The 25,975-nt window shown below is 45.3% G+C and overlaps 2 protein-coding genes across 2 annotated transcripts; both read left to right on the top strand.

Annotated features, from left to right (window-relative positions):
- Nucleotides 1-550: 550 nt before the first annotated feature.
- On the top strand, nt 551-4,103 carry LOC118289161 (protein SCO1 homolog, mitochondrial). Its single transcript, XM_035615928.2, has 7 exons — nt 551-786; nt 1,475-1,594; nt 2,084-2,174; nt 2,296-2,493; nt 2,596-2,688; nt 3,252-3,367; nt 3,616-4,103. The coding sequence occupies exons 1-7, from the start codon at nt 637-639 to the stop codon at nt 3,748-3,750; spliced, it is 903 nt and encodes a 300-aa protein (XP_035471821.2). The 5' UTR covers nt 551-636; the 3' UTR covers nt 3,751-4,103.
- A 4,212-nt stretch (nt 4,104-8,315) lies between these two features.
- On the top strand, nt 8,316-25,577 carry LOC118289194 (myosin-8-like). The gene is made up of 38 exons (XM_047328215.1): nt 8,316-8,781; nt 8,884-9,027; nt 9,128-9,284; nt 9,994-10,021; nt 10,112-10,226; nt 10,321-10,413; nt 11,028-11,091; nt 11,193-11,291; nt 11,412-11,515; nt 12,041-12,179; nt 12,276-12,394; nt 12,486-12,635; nt 12,738-12,908; nt 13,447-13,753; nt 13,853-13,917; nt 14,583-14,670; nt 14,760-14,877; nt 14,962-15,085; nt 15,837-15,973; nt 16,324-16,579; nt 17,366-17,608; nt 17,695-17,871; nt 17,951-18,096; nt 18,997-19,087; nt 19,173-19,562; nt 19,647-19,773; nt 19,856-19,974; nt 20,140-20,336; nt 20,434-20,617; nt 20,706-20,871; nt 20,963-21,087; nt 21,165-21,473; nt 21,570-21,773; nt 22,324-22,449; nt 22,545-22,715; nt 22,802-22,906; nt 22,991-23,086; nt 23,165-25,577. Exons 1-38 carry the CDS (start codon nt 8,545-8,547, stop codon nt 23,303-23,305), a joined length of 5,832 nt encoding a protein of 1,943 aa, XP_047184171.1. The 5' UTR covers nt 8,316-8,544; the 3' UTR covers nt 23,306-25,577.
- The last annotated feature ends 398 nt before the right edge of the window (nt 25,578-25,975 follow it).

A 25,975-nucleotide genomic window follows, 5' to 3' on the forward strand; every position in this document is an offset into this window, starting at 1 on the left:
AAAGAAGAAAAAATATATAATAATTATATATATATCCCAGTTTGGGGTCAATAAAGTACATCTGTCTGTCTGTCTGTATCTATATTTCTCTCTCCATCTCTATCTATCTATCTATCCATCCATCCATCCATCTATCTATCCATCTATCAATCGATCATCATAAAGTGTCTCATGGTTGTTTCAGCCTCCAGGGGGCAGCAGCGAGCAGAGGGGACAGGATCGTAGAAAAAGAAGAAAAAAAATAGTAATTATATATATATCCCAGTTTGGAGTCAATAAAGTACATCTGTCTGTCTGTCTGTCTGTCTATCTATCTTTCTCTCTCCATCTCTATCTATCTATCTATCCATCCATCATAAAAAGTGTCTCATGGTTGTTTCGGCCTCCAGGGGGCAGCAGCGAGCAGATGGGGACAGAGGATCGTAGAAGAAGAAGACGACGTACCACTGGTGAACTGATCTGGGAGCAGTTTTGTCATTTGTCGAACGCGGAACATTAACCCATCGCGCATGTTAACAACTGACCCGAGAACAGCACTTGTTGCCGTATGTGTTATTTCCCTCCTTCTGTCCTCACGTTGTGTAAAACCGCTTCCGGGTGTCAGCGGCAGCTCCAGCTCCGTTCAAGGTCCCGAACATGGCCCAGTGCGTCTTGTATCACCGGCTGGTCCACGGTCCCGGTCGAGTTTTACGGGAAAGCGTCGTCCGGTTCACGCACAGCGTGTCACGGAGAGAAGCGGGACTGAAGAACGCGCTGTCGCCCGCGCGGAGAGTCCACTGCTGCCCGGTAGGTCACACCGCCGCCGCCGCCGCCGCCGCCGCGAGAACACCTGCAGCACCAGACTCCGTCAGGGAAGTTCGTGATTTAACGTTCGAGCTTCTTATGTTAAAACAAACAAACAGATGAACACGCATTCGTCACAGCCTCCCACCACTTCCGCAGACGAAGAACTCATCCGGTTTGCAGCTGATCGCAAAACGTATCGTTTAGACTCGAGGTCGACCGATATCACCGATATCACCGATATCACCGATGTTTTGAGGCCGATATTTGTCTGCGGTGAGAAGGTGTCGACACTCAGAATGATACAAATTGTAACGCAAAAATTAATTCACACAACCTTTCAACACGACCTTAAAGCTACAGTAATATTTAGAATAACCTATTCGCAGCAATTTTAAATATTGTCCATAACTATTTCAGTTGAAACCCGTCTTTGAAATTCACCCTTTTCTGCAGAAGAACGTTGTCAAATGTTCACACGGAACAGTTCTTTACTCAATTAATTAATTAAAGTGCTTAATAATTCAGTAGTGCTCTCCAGTTTCCCCCGTCAGTCTTTCCACGAAACAGCAGGAACCTTTTTTAAATATTTGAATTGGAGTTTGGCCTCGTGTCAGGAGCTCATATTGTGACGTGCGGCTTCACCTGTAACCACATCTCACCTTTTCCCTGCGTTTCCCTTTGTCGACAGGTGAACGTGAGTCGGTGGCAAACCTGCAGGAAGACACAGTGGCTGAACGAGCAGTGTCCAAAAACATTTTCCACCAAACCCCCACCTCCTCCATCAGGAGCAGAGCCCAAGAAATCTGGGGTAAGTGAAGACAAATAATCCAGTTTTAATAGCTCTTTAGTCACATTTTAGCATAATTAGGTGAGTTTAGTTTGTAGGGTCAGATAGAGAGTATCCACATGTCTCTACAAAGTTTGAAGACATTTCTCAAATTTAAAACAGTCAGTAAGTAGAGGGATTATTTCTCATGATTTAATTACTTATTTATTCTGGAGATGCTGTAAACTGTAGCTGCCTTTATGTGCCGTATGTGTTGTCAGTGGTAGAACCATTACTTAGAATATTATTCCAGCAGTATTCAGTTGCACAAGGTTTTCTTTCTGAATATTTAAAGTATAACCGTCATCAAAGTTTGTTTTAGAGGATTGAACCCGTGACCTCGTCATGATTTGAACATCGGGGAGAATTTTAAACAGATTTTAGCACAAATAAACCCCAAGAAGTCTTGAAATATTAAATATTGCTGTATGATTTTCTTTCTTTTCTTTTTCCTCATTTTTCTCTATAAAGCCTGTGACATGGAAATCTTTAGCGATAACATTTGCTATCGGAGGCACTTTGCTGGGAGCGATGAAATACTTCAAGAAGGAGAAGGAAGAATGTGAGTATTTTTTTATTTGGAAATGTTACTTATTGAGATATGCAGTTGAGGAAATACAGTATTTGTGTCGTGATGAGCTTCGTAACTCTTGATTGAATTAAAACAAGCTTCAACTCTGCAGTGATTGAAAAAGAGAGGAACAGGTCGATAGGGCGCCCGGCGCTGGGCGGCCCGTTCTCGCTCACCGACCACAACAACAAGCCCGCCAAGAGCGAGGACTTCCTGGGCCAGTGGGTGCTGCTCTACTTCGGTTTCACCCACTGCCCGGACATCTGCCCGGATGAAATAGAGAAGATGATCGAAGTGGTGGATGAAATAGGTAACAGGAAGCAGTTTGTTTTTGTTTTTTTAAGTCACGGACCCTGAGAAGCAGCAGGAAGCTAATTCACCGAACATCCTGTTTGTGTTCGGCCTCCCGCAGATAAGATCAAGTCTCTGCCGAACCTGACGCCGCTCCTCATCACCATCGACCCTGACAGAGACACACCAGAAGCCTTGGCTGTGTATGTGAAAGGTACAACAACCCTGATCGCTATTACCTAATATTTTTCTACATTTGTATTTTATCTATTACTCAAAAGAAAGTCCAGTCTTTTATTCCCCCGAGTTTCCTTATCTATGAAAAACAAAAAGGAGTTATAATCTGGACATGAGAGATATCGTCTGGTCGAGCCCAAAATATATTAATTATGATAGGGGGGAAAAAACTCTTGACATTGAAATACAGAGTTATATATGAACAACCAGTAAACCCAGTTTATACCTTCAGGTATAGTTTGGCGCGGGCAGGGGTTAATGTGGGCTGCCACAAACGTCGAACAAAGACTTCCTTCCCACAAAAACCTACTTCTATCGCACAGAAACCTACTTCCATAGCACAGAAACCTACTTCCATCCCACAGAAACCTACTTCCATCCCACAGAAACCTGATTCCATCCATCCCACAGAAACCTACTTCCATTCCACAAAAACTGCAGGACATCCCCAGGATGATGTTTTTCTTTGTTTTTTAAATTTAATAATCTTGCCTCCTTCTTGATTTGTTCCCGTAATAGAAACATAATGTTACTTTTCAGAGTTTTCGCCGAAGCTGATTGGCCTGACGGGGACGACGGCTGAGGTGGAGCAGGTTTCCAGAGCCTACAGAGTTTATTACAGTCAGGGACCCAAGGACGAGGACAACGACTACATTGTGAGTTACAGTGACTGACTCTACCTCACACGTCTTAGTCGAGCTAAAACCGTGAGGTTCCGGGAAGTGGGAAATCCCGTTCCTATTCTGAATCGAGCATTTTTAATGTGGTAACCATCCGAGGTCGACTCACCACGAGGTTGTGGAACGATGGAATATGAACCTGTAGAAGCCACAAGTTCACATGATATCAACCACAAAGTATCTGGTCTGAATTCCTCCTCTTGTTATTGTTCTATTACCTTCAGGTCGACCACACGATCATCATGTACCTCGTGGGGCCGGACGGAGAGTTCGTGGAGTATTTCGGACAGAACAAGAGAAGTGCGGAGATCAGCGGCTCGATCGCGGGCTACATGAGGAAGTACAAGAAGGAGAAGTGAGCTGCCGGAGCCCCTGACGGAATGGACGGACTGTCCTCAGGTGTTTCTGTGTAATGGTCGATATTTATTTTGGATATACTTATTATATTAAGTTAACGTGTCTGCAGAGAACATTCCTCCCAGTGGACAGACCTGTCGCCTTCTCCATTATTACCCATAATACACTTCACACTGCTGCTGCTGCACTCGCCTCATTTGTAAAAGACTTTTTTTTATTTTTCCCCTGCTTGAAAAAATCAAATTGTACACAGGAGCTCCAGGTCTGATGCAAAAAGAAGGAAATACCTGAAGACAAATGTAAGAAATGAAACAATCGTTTTGATTTTGTGATAAAAAGCCGAAATACAACACAACTATTATTTGATTCGTTTTATTTATGCTGGACGGGAAATAAGTGCTTTAAAGTAAACATCGAAATTTGCTCTGGTTAAATCCGGTTGATCAGGAGAAACTGAGTAACCCTGCATGTGAGGGGATTTAAAGCTCCAGTGTGTAATATTTTGAGTTCTCTGAAATTGAATATACTGTCATAAATATGTGTTCATATACTCGCATGAATGCACAGATTTGAGGTCAATGCAGATTATACACCAATATCTGTTATATGTTGACGGACGAGCAACAAGAGACCGGACGGAAGTATCAAACTATATATTGAGCTTATTTTGAAACGGTGTCAACATTAAAAAGTTGTCCACGCAGAAAGTGTCCTAGCCAGTTAGTATTATAGTGATGTTTACAACAACAACAACAAACTAATCTGAAGTCTGCAGGAGGCCGATAGTAATATCACAAATTACAATCGGCCAATTTCAAACCTCAAACAGTACGTAAGTAAGTAGATCTTGGAGAGATGATGTTTGCTTATGACCAAAGATGATTAACTACAGAAATCTTAGAAGACTGAGGTCAGAGCGACGATTAATTGCTTGTTGTAATTGTTTCTTGTGAAGAAAAAGCCTCTCGGTTTGCTGAAAGACCCGATCTCTAGTCTCGTCAACATCACGCCCTCCGCACAGAGGATTGTGTATATATCTAAGATGAGGTTAAGATGATCAGTTCACATTCCGGGATAAAAGAAGTTTATTTGAACGTGAACTTAACCAGCAGCCACTGCTGCTTTATTAATATCTCCTCCGGCCGCACACCTGTCGTCGGGGCTCCTTTAGAATTCGGATTAGAAAAGCAAACACAGCAGTCGCTCGGCTCTCGGCAGCCAGACACCGAGCTCATTCCTGGAGCCGCCCCGTCCGCGCGGAGCCCTGCCAATGGAACAAATTGATTTATAGATTGATTATTAGTTTAAAAAAAACTAAAAAAAACATTGTTATGTGCCGCACCCGAGTCTTAATCCTGTTCATCTCCAGGCGTTTAATTCCAAACGCCAACAGAGGATTTGTTTTCTTGAGTGATGTTACTGTGCTGGATGAAACAAACACTTTACAAAACTTTAAACTTCTTCTTTGGACAAGCTGTGTCTTCAGGGAGTTTTCAGTCTCCTCTGCTCTTTGCTCTTTTTCTTTTTTTTCCAAAAGTATAAAATAGCCACGCAAATATTTAGTTTTTCGAGATCAACTGGAGCGAGTGACGCAAATATCGCGTCCGCTCGTGTCTTTGCATGGACTATTGTATATGATCTCATCGAGTGAAACATCGACATCTCTCTGGCTCCTGGATTTGGTTTTAACCGCTCGTTCTCTCTCCGTCCAACGGGATGGGAGGCGACTGTGAGCTGCCCGGTCGCTCCTCGGATGTTTCATCTGTTCTATTAACTCTCTGGTTCCACTCGACGTCAGTCAGAGGCTTGTCTTGTCGCTGCTGCCACTGAGAAGCCCCCCCCCCCCCCCCCCAACATAGCACGATGCTGCCACTGCCGTGCTTCACTGTTGGAATGGTGTTGGCCAGACGATGAACCCCGTCTGCTCGCAGCTCTGCCCAGTGTGTTTCTGTATCATCCAATCAGAGGATTTGTTTCCTTTGCGCCCTCAAGAGTCCTTTAAATTCAGTTTGACAACCTCCAAGCGAGCCGTCGTGAGCGGCTCCCATCACCCATCACTCTGCGGGCTGATTGACGGAGTGCTGGTGAGACGATCGTCTTAAAGTTTGTTGTCTTCTAAACCATCGTCCGTCTGCGCCCGTTCATATTCACCTTGTAAACCCTAAACTGCAACAACGGCCGGAGCCAAGAGCCCAAGCTGCGTTTGGAGTGACAGTGATATTGATCCGTTAAAAGCCTCCAGGCTTTTCTGACCCCTCTCGCGATGAGCCCGTCTCTGGGCAGATCAGTCCAGCTGTCAATCAAAAGGAAGTCTGTGGTCGTCGTACCTAAGGTTCACAAATGACCCAGATCGCTGAAGAAGCTTTGTCCGATGGAAAACACGCCTGAAGTGTTGCGTGTAAATCTTTCATCATATTTGTGAACCAAGAAAAACACCGCAACATGCGACTTCTCTTGTCTTTTTGTGCATTTTCCCCGTCCGGGGTTTGCAGTAGCGTCGCTCTGCAGCGGGTCCTTGTCTCTCCCGTTGACCCTCTGATCCTGTACAGACGCACCCGTCGTCAGAGCTATTTTCCAACCGGGGCGACGCGCCGGCCTCCTGCCCAGCACAACCAGCTGATGGGGATTGTCTCCCTGCTGCTTCTCTTTCTTGTCCCGTGACCCTGGACTTCACATCTCGTGGCCCCCGCTCAGTCAAACTTCCACACGCACATTTTGCTGCTGCTGCTGCGTCGAGACGTGACGGAGGGGTCAGCGCACTGTAAGCCCCCGCGCTGGTCGGCCCTGCCCGGGTCATGCTCGTCTACCCAGAGCCAATTATAATCGCAGCTGTCGCCAGACCTTCAAGTGACTTTAGGAGGCGTTTAAATTGCCAATTAGACTGTCTGTGATACACTGACAGCGTTCTCCCCTCTCCAACGCCATCTCGGAGAAAGAATCATATAGTGAAGATTTGCAAAAGTAAATGATCCTTGATTTCTTAGGTATGTTCATATTGGATTAAAAGTGCAGCAACAAAAGTAACAGAGTAACAATAGGAGACCCGAGTAATCTGAATTTCATCCTTTACTTGTACAACACTATGTTGGAACGATGACCGCGAATTGATCTGAATCCGGCCACAACTAGTTTCCTCATCAATTATTCTGATTCATAAAACGTGAAAATTTTTATTTCCAAAGTGGACATTTTCAAATGTCTTGCTTTGTCCAAGCAACAGCCCCAACACCACAAGATGTTCCATTTAAAAGGGCTGCCGCCAGAAAAAACAGGTGATTAATCTATGGATCAACATATTTGCCTTATATGATATTTAAGAAATCGAATTTCAGATCGTGCAAACTTAATTTCTTTTACAGTGGTTTGATTGAGACTCGAGAATAAGGAATTGCAAGAGTCTAACACACAATAAATCATGAATAGACAGTATATTATAATAATACTTCAGTATTTCTAAGTAACATAGGATCAATACCAAGTTACATAAAGGGGTTCTTTAGCAATTTAGTATTGCAGCTAATGTTGCGGGGGAACAGATTGATAAAAATCCTTGTGTTGCTTTAAACTGATGCAACGCGATGTCCTGACTTTACGTCTCTCTGCTTCACAAACAGACCTACACTTCCCATCAGGTAAATGTCTACACAGACTTGACAAAGAGCACCTTCATTTAAATGAATGTTATAGAAATAATAATAAAAGCCCAGCAGCGGCTATAATACATCCACACCAACCTACCAAAGACCGATATGTGTTGAAATCAGTTCACATGTTTTAGGCTTTAGGTTGATTGGCCTCAGTAATTTTAGGTCTCTATAATGTAATTGTCATCTCAAAAAGCAATAAATCAAACATACGAAATACTACGTAGAAGACGAAACAAAATGCAGAGAGGACACATACGGTTACATTCAAACGCTACATGCTATGCTAAACACAACATACAACAGTGAGCATTACAAAGGACAACAGATCAACATGCAAAAGCCATAAAGAATAACACATAAACCAGCAACTGAGGCGGCGACGAAAAGGAATCGCTGGAGTCAAACTTCCGATTTCGAGCAAGACTTAACGGACAATGGCGGACGGAGCGAGACGAATTTGATGCTAAATGTGAATCAAAAAACAGACGCAGAATTTAAATGACGAATACCACAAGAAACATCTTTAATAAATGTGGGTTAACGCAGACGGGCTGTCTGGAATATGTGCTAAATGTTGCCCGTCGACCTCCGGCGGCTCCCCAACACAAACCCAAACAGTCGTGTGTGTGATCAACGGGCCTCTCCAGGCGGCCAAGGCCCAGAATTTCAGCGATGCCCTAACAGACGTAATCTTCCCTGATCCCAGAAAATGAGGCCCGCCATGTCGCGACCGTAAGCCCCCTAAGCTGTCGTCCTTAGCGTTCATTGCTCTTTTTTAATGGGCAGTCTGAAGGATTGCAATTGGAACCGTTTAAAAGTGACACAATACAGCTATACATAGACATAGTGTGAAATGCAAAATGGGACATACTGGACTTTTCCAAGCCGTCGCCAAATATAGGAGGAGAGGCGGCCACGGAAAAGGCCTGACTGACGCTTATAAAGGCTGTGGAAGTCTGGTTAGGCTGAGGGATGTGTGTGGTGTACGGTTGGGACAACTAACCACGGTGCAGAGCGGAGAGTCTGAAGTCTTTGTTGAACCTCGAGGGATTCGAGCATCGCGGTATCCGATTGTGTCAGTCTGCAGAGCTCCGGTGAGTACGGTGCAACCGGACCAATATCCGCGTTAGTCCATTACTCTTTCAGTCGATGTCTTTGTCCCCGCTTCATTCAGTCAGACCAAAAATGAGTGACGCCGAGATGGAAATTTTCGGGGTGGCGGCGCCGTACCTCCGAAAATCGGAGCGGGAGAGGATCGCAGCCCAGAACGCGGTGTTCGACGCCAAGACGGCTGTTTTTGTGCCGGACCCGAAGCAGGAGTACGTCAAGGGAAAGATCAGAAGCCAGGACGGCTCCAATGTCACCGTGGAGACGCAGGACGGAAAGGTGGGTGCAGAGGTCTCAGAAGGACCACATCCTCTCGTCCGTCCATTGTCCTCTGTGTGTCGGTTCCCGCTCATCAGCGGACTCTTTGCATCCGCGCGTCAGGTCGTCACAGTGGACCTGGACGACGTTCGGCCCATGAACCCCCCTAAGTTTGACAAGCTGGAGGACATGGCCCTGCTGACTCACCTCCACGAACCCGCTGTGCTGTTCAACCTCAAGGAGCGCTACGCCGCCTGGATGATCTATGTGAGAGCAACGAGTTCCTTCTGTTTCTAAAAGAAAAATCAATCGGGCAATATCTTCTTTTTGAGATAAGTGTGAATACCTTTCACTTTTTTATTCGCAGACCTACTCTGGACTCTTCTGTGTGACTGTGAACCCCTACAAGTGGCTCCCGGTCTACAACCCGGAGGTGGTGGCCGGGTACCGGGGGAAGAAACGCCAGGAGGCCCCCCCGCACATCTTCTCCATCTCTGACAACGCTTATCAGTACATGCTCACAGGTCCGGTCGCATCGCGACACGACTCAATGACACACATCAGAATCATTGAAGGTTTCTCGATATTATTTTAACGATAAGTTTTTACTATTTCGATACATTTTGTTAGAAATAAAACTTAAAGGGCCTGAAAACATTATGTAGTTTCTCAAACAGCTTCTTCTTATTGGTAAATGAGTCTGACATGTGGATGTTTATAGGTATATAAATTCATGTATTTGTTTTGGAATAACAAATTGTCTTGACTTTGTGACTAAAATTACACATTTCATCTTATTATTAACTAATTTATTTTGTGTTTCATCTTTTAAAAAAAATTTAAAACAAGACTCGACTGTCTTTATTTTTTGTCATTGGACTAAAAAATTGTAATAACTCCAATGTGACGAAAAACAATCACGCTTGATTGAAATACCAAATAAATGGGTCATAAATCGCAGACATTAACGCCTCAAAGGTACAGCTGAAATAGAATGAAATATTACTAATCTTTTTTTAAATGTAAGAGAGAGAATTTACTAAAATTAGTCCAAATTGTAAGAAAGAAAGAAATAAAACTATAAGAGACTAATATTTATTATTCACTTTTATTTTTTTTAGTTTGACTAGAATTAGATTAACATGATGAAATGTAAGTAACTAAATTCGAAGTCTAACACAGATTAAAACCTCAAATTCAGTTTCACCAGTGTTCTTTCTTTCCTCTCCACAGATCGAGAGAACCAAAGTATCCTGATCACGTGAGTACGACTCAATGTGATTTCTCACACGTACATGGCATCGTCTTTATTTCCCCATCATTCATTTAAAGCACTGCACTTTTTATTCAGTGGAGAATCTGGTGCCGGGAAGACGGTCAACACGAAACGCGTCATCCAGTATTTTGCAACAATTGCATCATTCGGAGACTCGAGCAAGAAAGAGCAAGTTGCCGGCAAAATGCAGGTTCGGTTTCTCATCTCGTGATTTTAACGGCAGACGATCGGGAAGCCGATAAGACCTGTGTTACATCTCTTATACTCTTGAACTGTTGTCACAGGGGACTCTGGAGGATCAAATCATCCAGGCGAACCCTCTGCTCGAAGCTTTCGGGAACGCCAAGACTGTGAGGAACGACAACTCCTCTCGATTTGTGAGTTCCAATGTGTTAACCTGTACGGAGGCAAAAAGCGGCCATGATGCACATATTATTATTCTTACCATTCTTTTTCATACCAACTTTTCATACGTATGTCATGAGATTATTATCTTCTGATTTCAAGATGATGAACAGTGAAATCAGAGCCATTCTCCACTTCCACATGTCAGAGCAACATGTAAATTTACTGTAAATTTACTGTTATGGCGCGTTCACACCATATGCAGAGCGAAGTTTTGAGACTGCCGCGAAATTCACGTGTACTCGCGCCGGGCAAAGACATTTGCTTCACTCGCTCGAGTTGAAATGTTTGAACCTGATGTCGCGAAAGCCAATTGGCATCCGCAGGTTACCTGCTCGAGTAAACACCATACATTGTATATAAAAATGGACGTAGTCACGGGTTGAGGAAAATGAAGCCAAAGGCTGAAGCCTGTGTTCTCTGAAATCACCAGCAGAGGGCGCCTCCACCGGTTGTTTCTCTAGAAGTCACTTGGTAGACACGACATTATCGTGCGACCGAAGCCGAATTTCCGCGTCGCGTGTGGTGTGAACGCAGCATGACTCATAAGTAGAACTTAGAGAATAATCGAATGGAAATTTTCCAGGGAAAGTTCATCCGCATCCACTTTGGAACAAAGGGGAAATTGGCATCGGCAGACATTGAAACTTGTAAGGTTTGCTTCTTTCCAGTGTCATTTACAAATATGTTCCACCCGTTCAATTGTTTAACTTATATATTTAATCATTTGATGTTTTTCATTTATGCTTAGACCTTTTGGAAAAATCCAGGGTGACGTTTCAGCTGCCGGCCGAGAGGAGCTACCACATCTTCTATCAGATCATGTCAAACAAGAAGCCTGATTTAATCGGTAAATACACTTTTGACTCGTAGTAAAATTGTCAATAATGAAACTAAAAAAGTACTGCTGCACCGATACGGTTGCTGTCGCCGCTGGCCTTGCACAGAAATATCAATACTTGATTTTCAGAGATGATGCTGATAACCAACAATCCGTACGACTACCCGTTCATCAGCCAGGGAGAGATCACTGTGCTGAGCATCGACGACACCGAGGAGCTGATGGCCACAGATGTGAGAGAAGGGGATCACACTGTGTGCAGAAATGTTGAATATATGAATTTATGTATCAGTACATGATGAAAAAAATGCATGGAAATTGACATAAAACATGATGCAAAGTTGTTGTTGATGCAGTTTAAAAAAAAACAACAACCTTAAAACTCAAATCACATCATTTGTTTGGAATCATTTAAAATTTTGGAATTTGTTTTGGTCTGTAAAAGAATTTGGGGAAAGAGTAAAAAAACCAAAAAAACAAGTGTCACTGTATGACAAAATATGTACAGAAGCAATTCAATGTGCTTTACAGTAGAGAACAGGTTATGACATGCTCAAAATGATTAGTGACTCATTTAGCATTTGTTAGCACTTAGCTAACCCTGCGTTCCGTTATACCTCGGAACTCGGCTTTGTCGTATCCAGCATGATCTCGGAACTCGGAATTACGACCTCCGAGTCGGAAATTACAACTGGAACGCTCCGAGTTCAGAGAGTAAGAGTAAGAGTAAGTTCAACATGTGTGCGTGTGTTCCGCAGAGCGCCATCGACATCCTGGGCTTCAACGCGGAGGAGAAGTTGGGCATCTACAAGCTGACCGGCGCCGTGATGCACAACGGCAACATGAAGTTCAAGCAGAAGCAGCGAGAGGAGCAGGCGGAGCCCGACGGCACCGAGGGTGACGAACCGCTGCGCTGACTTCTAAAACTCTGCACACTTCTTACGCCAAGTGTTTCTTTCACGCTTTGACCTCTGCGATATGTTCCCCCCACAGTGGCGGACAAGGTCGCCTACCTCATGGGCCTGAACTCTGCCGATTTGCTGAAAGCGCTGTGTTACCCTCGAGTCAAGGTCGGCAACGAGTACGTCACCAAAGGGCAGACGCCGCAGCAGGTACCGTTTGTTTTCCACGTCTGAACAAACGTGTTAATCGTGTGTTCAGTCCGATTAGAAGACGCCCTTCAGAGATGATCTTTGATCGCAGGTGAACAACGCCATGGGCGCTCTGTCCAAGGCCGTGTACGAGAAGCTGTTCCTGTGGATGGTGACGAGGATCAACCAGCAGCTGGACACCAAACTGCCGAGGCAGCATTTCATCGGCGTGCTGGATATCGCCGGGTTCGAGATATTCGAGGTAAAGAACCCCGCGACTCACGCCCTCGTTGATACCGAGCGGACCTCGTCTTGGGTTTGTTAATTCAGCGACGTGCCGCCGTTCTTTGACGTCTGAACGCAGATGAACAGTCTGGAGCAGCTGTGCATCAACTTCACGAACGAGAAGCTGCAGCAGTTCTTCAACCACCACATGTTCGTGCTGGAGCAGGAGGAGTACAAGAAGGAAGGGATCGCGTGGGAGTTCATCGACTTCGGCATGGACCTGGCCGCCTGCATCGAGCTCATCGAGAAGGTACGGAACATCCCCCTGAATATTAAATACCAATATAGAATTTTGGGGAGCCGATGACGATATTAGGGAGTACAAGATTTCTGATACCGATACATCGGCCGGTATATATGTCAATGATTCGTTATCAAACCTGTTTGACAAAGAAATGTAACTGAAGCTGGATATTTTGTTTAACCATAAACGTTATCATAAATAAATATTAAAAAAACTAAACACAAATACAACCAAATATATAGAACTTTATTTATTAAAAGAAAAACATAATTTATTTTACGTAAAATAGAAAAATAAATGCAAAACATTTTCTGCATTGTGTATTCCATACAATGAAATATGTCATATCGGTAAACATAAGCGCAGATACCGATATGTCTATGAAAGCCGATATCGGACGGGGTCAAAATATATCGGCCAATACCAAAAAGCCTGAAAAAGGCCAATATGGGCTGATATTGTCTGCCAAGCGATATATCGGTCGGGCTCTGCCAGAAATATTGACATGGACACCAGACTCACACCGAGCTCTCTGCCTCCACAGCCGATGGGGATCTTCTCCATCCTCGAGGAGGAGTGCATGTTCCCGAAGGCGACGGACGCCTCCTTCAAGAACAAGCTGTACGACCAGCACCTGGGGAAGAGCGGCATCCTGCAGAAGCCCAAGCCGTCCAAAGGGAAGGCGGAGGCCCACTTCTCGCTGATGCACTACGCCGGCACCGTCGACTACAACATCAGCGGCTGGCTGGAGAAGAACAAAGACCCGCTCAGCGACAATGTGGTGCAGCTGTATCAAAAGGCTTCGCTCAAACTTCTCTCTCAGCTCTTTGCCACCTACGCGACCGCTGACGGTCGGTTGACTTCTTTCATATCACAAGGTTTAACGTGACGTTTCTGCTTTATTATATCAGTTATTAAGTTATTCCCTTGTTTCCCTGCCGCCGCTGCAGATGGAAGTAAGAAAAGTTACAAGAGAAAGGGCTCTTCTTTCCAGACGGTCTCTGCTCTCTTCAGGGTAACAACCAATAATTACATATATAGATAATATGCATTGTTGGTGGTAATGGTATTAAGGCATGGACGTAGACCGGGCCTGTGTTTTGAAAATATCAACCTTCTTTTAACATTCTGTTAGTTCATATGTTTCATATGTCTTTTTTGTTCATATGTTTTTATTTATTCATACATTGGCAATAGTTGTAATAATGTCATAATTGATGATTATATTTTTTGGCCCAAATTTCTTTTTACTCACATTAAGCCTAACGCTATCTTCATTTTCCTGTTCCTCGCGCGAGTTTGGCCGCCCAATCATTTGTATTTACTTGCACGAGTAACGCGAGATCGGGAGGAACAGAAGGATCGGGAGAATCGGGAGGATCGGGAGGAATCGGGAGGATCCCAGCGATAATTGGCTCTCGTGTCATCACGTGACCTGAATACTTCTCGCGTCTTTGCATTGACTTTGTACGTTATCTCATCGCGTGGAAAATTTGTTGGTGCAAACACACCGTTAGAAATATGTGGGGAAGCTGTCATGTCGTCCATCTTTTTATTAACAGTCATTGCTCTCGACAGAGCCTGGCTAGCTTGTGTCCACTGTTTCCAGGCTCTACGCTAAGCTAACCTCAACCGCTAAACTCATTGCCAAGAGAATAGAACCTGTGAAATCTCCTGCAGGAGAATCTGAACAAGCTGATGGCCAACCTCCGGTCCACGCACCCGCACTTTGTACGCTGCATCATCCCAAATGAGACCAAGACACCAGGTAAAAGAGAGAAGAACTAAACCAAAGCCCACAGAGAGTGATTCTCAGTGTGAAGTGACCCTGAGGGGGGAAATGTCTCCTCCGTGCAGGGTCGATGGATCACCATCTGGTCCTGCACCAGCTGCGGTGTAACGGCGTGCTGGAGGGCATCAGGATCTGCCGGAAGGGATTCCCCAGCAGGATCCTCTACGGAGACTTCCGCCAGAGGTAACACACGGCTCACGTTGTACTTCTGCGGAACAAAGCGCAGTGAAAGCTGAACTTGTGGATGTGACTGTCTGTGTGACGCAGGTACAGGATCCTGAACGCCAGCGCCATCCCCGAGGGGCAGTTCATCGACAGCAAGAAGGCTTCGGAGAAACTGCTCTCGTCCATCGACGTGGACCACGGCCAGTACAGATTTGGATACACAAAGGTATTATTCCAGAAAAATTGCTCCCCCCCCCCCCCCCCCCCCAAGCTCATCACCTTGAAACTTTCCTCGTAGTTTTCGCTGCTGATATTTAGCTGTAATTAATTGTCATTAATGACCAGAACATTTTCCGAGAAAGGCCCAGGCACTTTGGGAATGAGTGCAGTTATTAGGAGCCCACTCGATACAGTAGTTCATTGATAGATAGATGGATGGATGGATGTGGGGATGTACTTAATTGACCCCAATCTGGGAATTCACGGTGTTGCAGCAGCAGGTGTCAGTCACACAACACACCTTACAAAGCATTAAAAAATATAAGAAATGCAAGTGTAAAAATATAGCCGCAGTTGGCGGGTTCGCATTTTGGCTACTGGCTGCCATTTTAGTTTTTTTACCAATCTTGCTCGTTTTTTAAATAGAAATTTGTATTTTATTCCCATTAAGGCTGTGTTCCAAAAGTTGGTGTTGATAAAGTAAAAATTTGACAATTTCTATTCATATTACTGTTTTACAGTTTATGCTAATTAGCATAATGCGGTCTTTTCCAAATGTGATTTTTTTGGCCTCACTTACAGCACCACCATGTGGCCAATTTCCATACAGAAGAAAGAAATATAATAATAATTCAGAAAAAATATATAAATAATAGTAATAAAGTGGCTTCAGAAAAAAAACACCTCATCAAACATGTGTCTCGACATGTTTTCTCATCGAGGCTACAGTTATCTACAGTTATTCACATGGTCATCAGGTGTTTTTCAAAGCCGGCCTTCTGGGCCTCCTGGAGGAGATGAGGGACGAGCGACTGGCCGTGCTGATGACGCGAATCCAGGCTGCGGCCCGAGGTTACGTCACCAGGCTGCGGCTCAAGGAGATGTCGAAGAAAAGGTCAGTGGCAAAATTCATTTCTTTATGGAACTCAGTTGTGAAATAAATAAAATAAAAATTTGAAAGGATTACAGTAGAGATATGAGGGGAATTTGAAGAACGCGGGAAACTTTAAGCTTTAGAATAAACTCTTATTTTCAAATCTTTCTCTTTAGTAAAATTTTTTGAGGAGAAACATCTTGAAATACTTTCTGATTTTCCTGCCACATCTAACTTCCTTTCATTCTTTTCTTCGTCTTGCCTTTATGAATTTTACAAATGATACTGAGGAAGGTCTTTTCTTCACATTCACCATTTTTTAAAAGATTATTCAGAGTATTTCTCTGCTGTTTTTCTTCCTCGCTCTACAGAGAGTCCATCTTCGTCGTCCAGTACAACATCCGCTCCTTCATGAACGTGAAGAACTGGCCCTGGATGAGGCTCTTCTTCAAGATAAAGCCTCTGCTGCGGAGTGCCGAGGCGGAGAAGGAGATGCAGAACATGAAGGAGGCGTTCGCGCGACTCAAAGAGGAGCTCGCCAAGTCGGAGGCCCGGAGGAAGGAGCTGGAGGAGAAGACGGTCGCACTCGTCCAGGAGAAAAACGACCTTCACCTTCAAATCCAAGCGGTACGTGGAAACAGCCGAACCGCGAGCAGAAGGCCGAGGCCTGGTTTATGTCTTGGGTGAAGAGATCGGGAGGAAAACGACTTTCTTTTTGCAGTGTAGAAACTAAAAGATGAGAGGAAACAAAGATAATCGGTCCAAATGAAAGTCTTAAAGTTTTTTCTCCACGTCAACAAGTTAAAAAATGTTCTGTTAGTATTTTTTTGCAGTGCATATTTTATCCTTCTCACTTCTTCACTCCTTCTACTTACTTAGTTTTTTTTCTTTTCTCTTTAACTGTATCAACACATATTTTTGCTATATTTTGTAATATTTTTCTACCTCTTCCCTGATGCTTTGACAGTGAATTTCCACAGTGTGGGATTAATACAATCTTATTTTATCTTAAAACAAAATTGAAATATTTGAAATATTTTAAAATATTAAAAAATAAATTATACAACAGAAGAATGTATTAGGAGGAAAATATATCACTAACACTTGAAAGTCATTTGTATTTCTGCCTGTCTGCATGCATGAAAAAAGAATATAATATCTTCTTTAAAATTATACATTAGCATGTATTTTACAATATGTAATGTAAAAAGAGACAAACATTTTTGAGATAAATCTAGATCTATACAATAAATAGCAAATATAGAAATATAGGAAAGTTAGAAAAACATGAAATATATATATAATGGACCTCATAATATGAAACAACAACAAAATAACAAGACAAGATCATATAATATACAATGATTATGATCTATAGATGAATAATCCAGCTTTACTGCCCCTGGACTGTAGGAGAGGGAGAACCTGTGCGACGCCGAGGAGCGGTGTGAGGGCCTGATCAAGAGCAAGATCCACCTGGAGGCCAAGGTCAAGGAGTTCTCCGAGAGGATGGAGGAGGAGGAGGAGATCAACGCCGAGATCACGGCCAAGAAGAGGAAGCTGGAGGACGAGTGCTCGGAGCTGAAGAGAGACATCGACGACCTGGAGCTCACCATCGGCAAAGTGGAGAAGGAGAAGTACGCCACGGAAAACAAGGTGTGTTGTTCTTCTTCCTTCTCAACCTCTAAGGGCGTCGGTGACGCGCGAGTTCACGTTCAGGAAGCGGCGTTTTCCGTCCTCAGGTGAAGAATCTGGTGGAGGAGCTGACGTCGCTGGAGGAGAAGCTGCTGAAGTCCTCGAAGGAGATGAGAGCTCTGCAGGAGGCGCACCAGCAGACGCTGGACGACCTGCAGGCCGAGGAGGACAAGGCCAACACCCTGGTGAAGACGAAGCTCAAGTTGGAGCAGCAGGTTGACGACGTGAGTGTGGACAGGACAAAGTCAGTCTGCTGGTGATTGAGTTAGGACAAGATAAGAGCAGTGTGATGCTCTCCTGCAGCTGGAGGGCTCCCTGGAGCAGGAGAAGAAGGCGCGCGCCGACCTGGAGAGGTCCCGGAGGAAAGTGGAGGGCGATCTGAAGCTGGCGCAGGAAACCGTCATGGACCTGGAGAACGAGCGACAGCAGACGGAGGAAGGGCTGAAAAAGTATTTTCTCTTTCTGTTTTCCGACTGCTGTCGTGATCATGGAGGAGGTCAAGACAAAAAAACAGCATTTTGGAGCTTTTTACCTTTCACTAAATAATAATAATTATTATTAGGAACTTAAATTTACTCAGCGAAAAGTAACTGGTTCGACCCCGCCTCCTCCATTTGTAAAAACGTCGGTCATCCACGAGGCTTTCGGCCATTAAAGCTGCAGTGTGTCATATTTAGAAGAACTTATTCACAGAAATTGAATATATTGTCCATTACTGTGTTCATATATGAGTTAAATATAGTTCCATGAGGTGGAGCGACCTCCGTGTGAGTCTCCATGTTTCTACGTCGTGTTGAACACGGTTGTTGAACTAAACGCTCCAGAATACGTCGGGTTCACGTTGAATTTTCAGACGCTGCCGGAAACCAGGAAATGGAATCAGCGGTGCGCCACCATAAAGTGTCCCCTGTCGGTCGCTCGGTTGGTTGCGGTTTGCAACGTCACCACCAGATGCCGACAGAAAATTACAAAAATTACACACTGGGGCTTTAAATATCTGTACACATTTATCTACACACTCACAGATCTATACACACATTTGCAGATTCCTTTACATACACACAAATTGGATTACGCTCACACGGATTGAGATACAGTTACACAACTCTCTCTCTCTCACACACACACACACACAAAAAACAAGCCTCATTTATGACAAACACTTCCACTGAGTGACAGCTGCTCCTGGATACCATCAGTTATCTTGTAGTGTTAAAAGTGATTTTTTTTTCCTTATCGTGCTTCATTTCAGCTAGAATTTAGAAATCCATTATAATTGCTGACTGCACTGTTTGTGAAGATGAAGCCTGACTGTACTGATACCGAAAACACATTTCCTTTCCTTTCAGAAAAGACTTTGAAATCAGCAGCCTGCAGTGCAAAATTGACGACGAGCAAGCTCTGAGCACTCAGCTACAGAAGAGGATTAAAGAGCTTCAGGTATGATTCATAACAGTGCTGCTGCATTCCAACACATGTCTCAAAAACCTGAGATATGTACGTGTTGACGTATTTTGCCCCGCAGGCCCGCGGCGAGGAGCTGGAGGAGGAAATGGAGGCCGAGCGCTCGGCTCGGGCCAAGGCGGAGAAGCAGCGGTCGGACGTGTCCAGGGAGCTGGAGGAGATCAGCGAGCGGCTGGAGGAGGCCGGGGGAGCCACCGCCGCCCAGGCCGAGCTGAACAAGAAGCGCGAGGCCGAGTTCCACAGGCTGCGTCGCGACCTGGAGGAGTCCACGCTGCAGCACGAGTCGGTCGCCGCCACGCTGCGCCGGAAGCAGGCCGACAGCGTGGCCGAGCTCGGCGAGCAGCTGGACAACCTGCAGAGGGTGAAGCAGAAGCTGGAGAAGGAGAAGAGCGAGCTGAGGATGGAGATCGACGACATGGCGAGCAGCGTGGAGAGCGTGCTGAAGAGCAAGGTACCGTAAACAAAAAAAAAGGTGGAGGTACACTGAACCCGTTGGCGTCTTCCTCACCAGCGTCACCTGTATTCTGTATTTCAGGCCAATCTGGAGAAACTGTGCAGGAGCCACGAAGACCAAATGAGCGAACACAGGACCAGAGCGGACGACGCCCAGAGATCTCTGAGCGACCACACCGCACTCAGCGCTCGCCTGCAAACGGAAAACGGTAGAATCCTCGTCGTGGAAGCGCCTCGCAACGTGTCAGTTGGAGCGAGAGAAGTCACTTTGTTCTTCTTCTTCCTGAGCAGGCGAGCTCACTCGTCTGCTGGAGGAGAAAGAGGCGACGCTGTCGCAGCTGAGCAGAGCGAGAACCGCCGGGAGTCAACAGATCGAGGAGCTGAAGAGACTTTTGGACGACGAGATGAAGGTCTGAGACAAACTGTCCGTCGAGCTGCTCTCATATAGATCACATAGTCCTCTAACAGGTTCTAATCAAGATCCATGAATTATTCCCTGGGAAAATGTCACCAGACTTTGATCCACGATTATGAAAGACAACGAAAGATGTTTGTATCGGTTTGCTTTGCGACAGACCAAGAACGCCCTGGCTCACAGTTTGCACTCGTCCCGTCACGACTGCGAGCTGCTGAGGGAGCAGTACGAGGAGGAGCAGGAGGCGAAGGCCGAGCTGCAGCGCTACCTGTCCAAGGCCAACGGCGACGTGGCGCAGTGGAGAACCAAGTACGAGACGGACGCCATCCAACGCACCGAGGAGCTGGAGGAGGCGAAGTAGGAACCGCGCGGGGCGTTCATTTTGAACTCGGCGATGATGATGATGATGATGATGGTGATGATGGTTCTAATGCGTGTATCTTCGGTTCATAAGGAAGAGGTTGGCCCAGCGGCTGCAGGAGTCTGAGGAGATGACAGAAGCAGCAAATGTCAAATGTGCGTCGCTGGAGAAAACCAAGCAGCGGCTGCAGGCCGAGGTGGAGGATCTGATGGTGGAGGTGGAGAGGTCGAACGCGGCCAACGCCTCCTTGGACAAGAAACAGAGGAACTTTGACAAGGTCCGTCCTCTTCTCTCGCTCTCTTCAGCAGAAAAACATGCTTATTAGAGCTTCGGCGATGACACAAGTCCTTCTCCTCCTCTACTAGGTTCTTGCTGAGTGGAAACAGAAAAATGAGGAGAGTCAGTCGGATCTGGAAGCTTCCCAGCGAGAGTCCAGACTTCTGAGTACAGAACTCTTCAAGCTGAAAAACTCGTACGAGGAAGCTCTGGATCACCTGGAGACCATTAAAAGAGAGAACAAGAATCTCCAACGTGAGAGCTCGACTGGAGACCAATGAGTGGGCTTTTTCTTTGGTGCTGAGAAGTTGCTGCTGATTGTTTTCCTTTCTGTGCGTTTGTTTAGAGGAGATCACGGATCTCACGGAGCAAGTCGGACAATCTGCCAAAGTTGTCCACGAGCTGGAGAAGGTCGCGAAGCAAGCGGAGCAGGAGAAGAGAGACACGCAGGCTGCTCTCGAGGAAGTGGAGGTTCGCACAAAGTCTCTTTCTCTTTCCAATGAACCTCCAATATCAACAACTTACGTGTTTATTTCTCTTCCCCGCAGTCGTCTCTGGAACACGAGGAGGCCAAGATCCTCCACCTCCAGCTGGAGCTGAACCAGGTGAAGTCGGAGGTGGACCGCAGGGCGGCGGAGAAGGACGAGGAGATGGACCAGCTGAAGCGGACCCACCAGAGGACCGTGGACACGCTGCAGGGCACGCTGGACGCCGAGGCGCGCAGCAGGAACGACGCCGTCCGAGTGAAGAAGAAGATGGAGGCGGATCTGAACGAGCTGGAGATGCAGCTGGGTCACGCCAACCGGCAGGCGGCCGAGGCCACCAAGCAGCAGAGGAACCTGCAGACGCAGCTGAAGGTGGGTTGTGGATGCGCCGGGTTGTAGAAATCCCGACATATCGGGGCCGATATTTGACTTGTGAACCGTCGCGCTCCTCTGGCTCTCCGTCCCCAGGACGCGCAGGTCCACCTGGACGAAGCGCTCCACAGTCTGGAGGAGTCCAAGGAGCAACTCGCCATCGTGGAGCGCCGCAACCACCTGGTGACGGCGGAGAGCGAGGAGATCAGGGCGGCGCTGGAGCAGTCGGAGAGGGGTCGCAAGCTGGCCGAGCAGGAGCTGATGGAGACCAGCGAGAGGATTCAGCTGCTGCACTCGCAGGTCAGGAGGCGACTGGACAATCCAGGACGGGGCAACACAAAGTGGAAAAGTTAAATCCTTAGGTGCTGCGGAAGTGCTTGTCGTTCTGGATCTCTTTATTTTTATTCTTTAATAAACTGTTTCTGCCACTTTTCATGTAAACAACTAATGCCAAGTTCACACTTTCCGCTCGTCGACTAATTCTGGAGCTCTGCGACAAAAACACCGGAATATGTTCATGTACAGCTAAACTTAAACTTTCAGCATCGTTAAATATGGATTGTTCGATCGATTGTTGCAGCTCTATGAAATTTGTATTTACATTATATGATATCTGTGAGGAAACAATTATTAAAGCCCCAGTGTGTAATTTTTGTAATTTTCTGGCGGCATCAGGTGGCAAAGTTGCAAACCGCGACCAACTGAGCGACCGACAGGGGACACTTTATGGTGTCGCACCGCTGATTCCATTTCCTATTTTCCTGCAGCGTCTAAAAAACCCACACTGTAGCTTTAAATCCTTTGTCCTTGGTACCGGACCACTAAATGTAAATGAATGTGTGTTGCTCAGAACACCGGCCTCCTGAACACCAAGAAGAAGATGGAGTGTGACGTAGCTCAGCTGCAGTCCGAGGTGGAGGACACCGTCCAGGAGGCGAGGAACGCCGACGAGAAGGCCAAAAAGGCCATCACGGACGTGAGTCGTCCCGAGAGCCACTGAAACGAGAAACTGCCGGACGTCGGTGTCGCGTTTCGAACAAACTTCACGCCGAATTCTCCATTTGCGTACAGGCGGCCGTGATGGCCGAGGAGCTGAAGAAGGAGCAGGACACCAGCGCTCACCTGGAGAGGATGAAGAAGAACACGGAGGCCACTGTGAAAGACCTGCAGCAGCGTCTGGACGAGGCCGAGCAGCTGGCGCTGAAGGGCGGCAAGAAGGAGCTGCACAAACTGGAAACCAGGGTACGAATCCACAAAGAAGGGCACCTTTAAAGTAAGAAAAATGAAAAAAAAAAAGTGCTGATTGAAACGCAGAATATCTCCACAAGGTCCGTGAGCTGGAAAATGAGTTGGAGGCCGAACAGAAACGCGGCGGCGAAGCCACGAAAGGTTTGAGGAAATATGAGAGAAAAATCAAAGAGCTCACTTTTCAGGTAAAGGGTCATATCTCATTGTATAACTGGACATTTAGCTTTTTTGCAATTTTAAAACTGCTTGTCAAACTGTCTTGATGTCAGGCTGAGGAGGAGAAGAAGAACGTGGCCCGGCTCCAGGATCTGGTCAACAAGCTGCAGCTGAAAGTGAAGGCGTACAAGAGGCAGAGTGAGGAGGCGGTGAGTACAGACACGCGTGCCAAGGACAGACAGAAGACAAGCTACTCTCTTTCTCACGCCGTTGTCTGTGACACTCAGGAGGAACAAACCAGCGTCCACTTGCTGAAAGTCCGGAAGGTGCAGCATGAGCTGGAGGAGGCCGAGGAGCGAGCCGACATCGCCGAATCGCAGCTGAATAAGTTACGAGCCAAGAGCCGCGACGTGGGTAAAGGAGAGTAGTGACGTCAGTTACATCTCCACCCGGGAGACGTTGAGATCGTTGAATCAAAAAGCGACATTTATCAGAGGAAAAGTTAGAAATGCATGGACAGCGTCAGGGATTTTAAAATGTATTATTAAGTCACGCGTAACTAAAGACGTCAGATTAACTGTAGTGGAGTACAAGTACAATACTTCTCCCTTGAAAGACAAAAAGAAAGAAAATTGATTAAGGAAGTTTGTGAAGATTGTGCTCAAGTATGTCGGTCACTTTTTACTGAGTTTGATAATTAAAAAAAGAAGACCACAGACACTAAAACAAAAGATTCAAACTAAAGTTGATGTGGTGACATTCACATGCAGCAGCCACACTGATCTGATGACGACGCATCTCACAAGTTCAACTGTAAAAACTAAAGTCGCTCAGATTTACAGCTGAAAACCAAAGAAGGGGAATTAAACAAAAAACACAGGACTAACATTTGAAGAGTTGAGGACCCCCCCCCACCCCCCCAACCCCCCAGCAGCAGCTGGTACGTTGATGACATTTGTTCAAATCCCCCGTGAAGCACGGTTAGAGTTACCACATGTGACTTTGAGCGCGAGAGGGCGGATTAAGACGCGAGTGGCTGTGAGAGTGACGGCCGGGGGGAAGAGGTCGTCGCCGGGGGGGAGACGGAGGCCGACTCCGGGGGCCGACAGGTCGCTGTTGTTGTTTGGCAACTGGCGGAAAAAGAAAACCCCCCCAACCTCTGTTCACCAACTCGTCAGCACTGAGGAGACATTCAACAGTTTTCTTTCCCTTAATCTCGTCTACAACAGGAGCGGGAAATCTCGCAAATTTGCCAAAGAGGAACGTGACACGAGGCCATTTCCGCTCGTAGACATCGTATTCTAAGCATTGATTTTTTTTGTCTGACGTCCCCCGAAACACGCACGCTGCCGCATCGCAGGAGGAGACGATGTGACGCATTGTGGAGATGACGAGCTGCTGTTCACACTTTGCTCCCCCGGACACGACGGGCGCCTCCAGTTACACACAGTCTTGTTTGCTCATTCTAAAAGTGGTTCAAAGTGGACACCGTGTGTTTCCACTCGCTGGTGATGTTAACGCCGCCGTAAGTACAGTGAGTGCACACGGGACACTTGTGAACGCTCCAAATTAATTATAGCTTGACAGCAACGGCGACAACGGCCCCCCGAGTTCGAAGCCCAGCAGAGATCCAGTAAATGAACAAATGTGCCTCGGTTTGTCCATTTTGTCCAGAAATATAATAATATCGATATCTCCCTCCATACAAGTGCCCAAACAATAAGGATTCTTGCAATTATTAGGAAGTAAAAAAAAATCTGATACTGATATATTGGCCTATATATATATATATATATATATATATACATATATACACAAGATATATACAATGTTGATATTAAACCTCTATGGCAAAGAAATTTGATTGATTTGCTTGTTTTTTAACCATAAACTTTATTATAAATAACTATAAATAAAAATAGTGTGTAGAGTATATAAAACCTAAATCAAGAACAATTTACAATGTAAACATAAACGCACATTGTTTATTCTTTAAATAAAAGTTTTCATATCTGCAAACATAAATGCCAATACCGATATGTTTTATATATATATATATATATCTTATCATTATATATCACTCTCACTCTACTTTATACATAATTGTTTCTTCACTGACCTGTTTAATTCTAGGTGTTCCACAGGGCTCAACTCTTGGCCCATTTCTGCTCTGTGCATACAACCTCTAACAAAATGTGATTGCAATGATACAATTGAGCAAGGAGCAATTTTTTGCTAGTTAAATAATACAATAGATCGGAAGTGGTTTGAGCAGTTTCTATAAAAAAAGGATTGTCTGTTACATTTAAGTTGAGCACTGTGTTATTTGGGGAACAGCCATCACTGCTTTTACTAGTGATTATTGGACGTTAGAAATATTTTCAAGACTAAAGAATGGAATAGATGTGTCAGATTTGAAATAGTTTTCTTTGCTCTTGTGTTTTTCTGAAAGAAAATAGAAAATCTTTCTCATTTTGTCTTGTCACTTGTTTGGTATAATACAGTGTATTGATATAACATTATAGAGTTTGTGATGATTTGGGGCAAATAAAATGATGTGACAACAACACTTCACAATGATGTCATGTCTCTGAACGTTGTGCTTTACCTTGATTATTTAAGAATTGAATTACTACTTGTTCATTCTGTTTTAATCCTAGCAGGCTGGACTACTCTTGACTTGATGTGCATGTTGTTAAATAAAAAGAGTTTTCTCTGAGAAACGATGCGACTCGTGAATCGCGAAGTCAAGAATCAGAAAGTAGATGTTGATGTTCTCATTGCACGTTCGGAAAAAGATGAATGTTGACATTGTTCTGACATTTGTCTTGAGTTCTAAACCAGTTGATCCAGACAAGGAGCCTTAGAGGTAAATAGGCAGGTGGTGCTCGAGTCCAGGATGAACATGAAGGTCACGATGCATCATGAGAATCTGACTTACCTACGGTTTATACCCATAAACATACTATAATACTTCAATCTTAATCAGTGTTATAACATAAATATATTAATTGATGGAACGTAATCATCCATTCAACGCGAGTCGCATTGCTGCCGAACAGTAAAACGCAACACATCATAAACATTAAGTAGCTACT

The sequence above is a fragment of the Scophthalmus maximus genome, chromosome 17, assembly GCF_022379125.1.
Source record: "Scophthalmus maximus strain ysfricsl-2021 chromosome 17, ASM2237912v1, whole genome shotgun sequence".
Classification (NCBI taxonomy): domain Eukaryota; kingdom Metazoa; phylum Chordata; class Actinopteri; order Pleuronectiformes; family Scophthalmidae; genus Scophthalmus; species Scophthalmus maximus.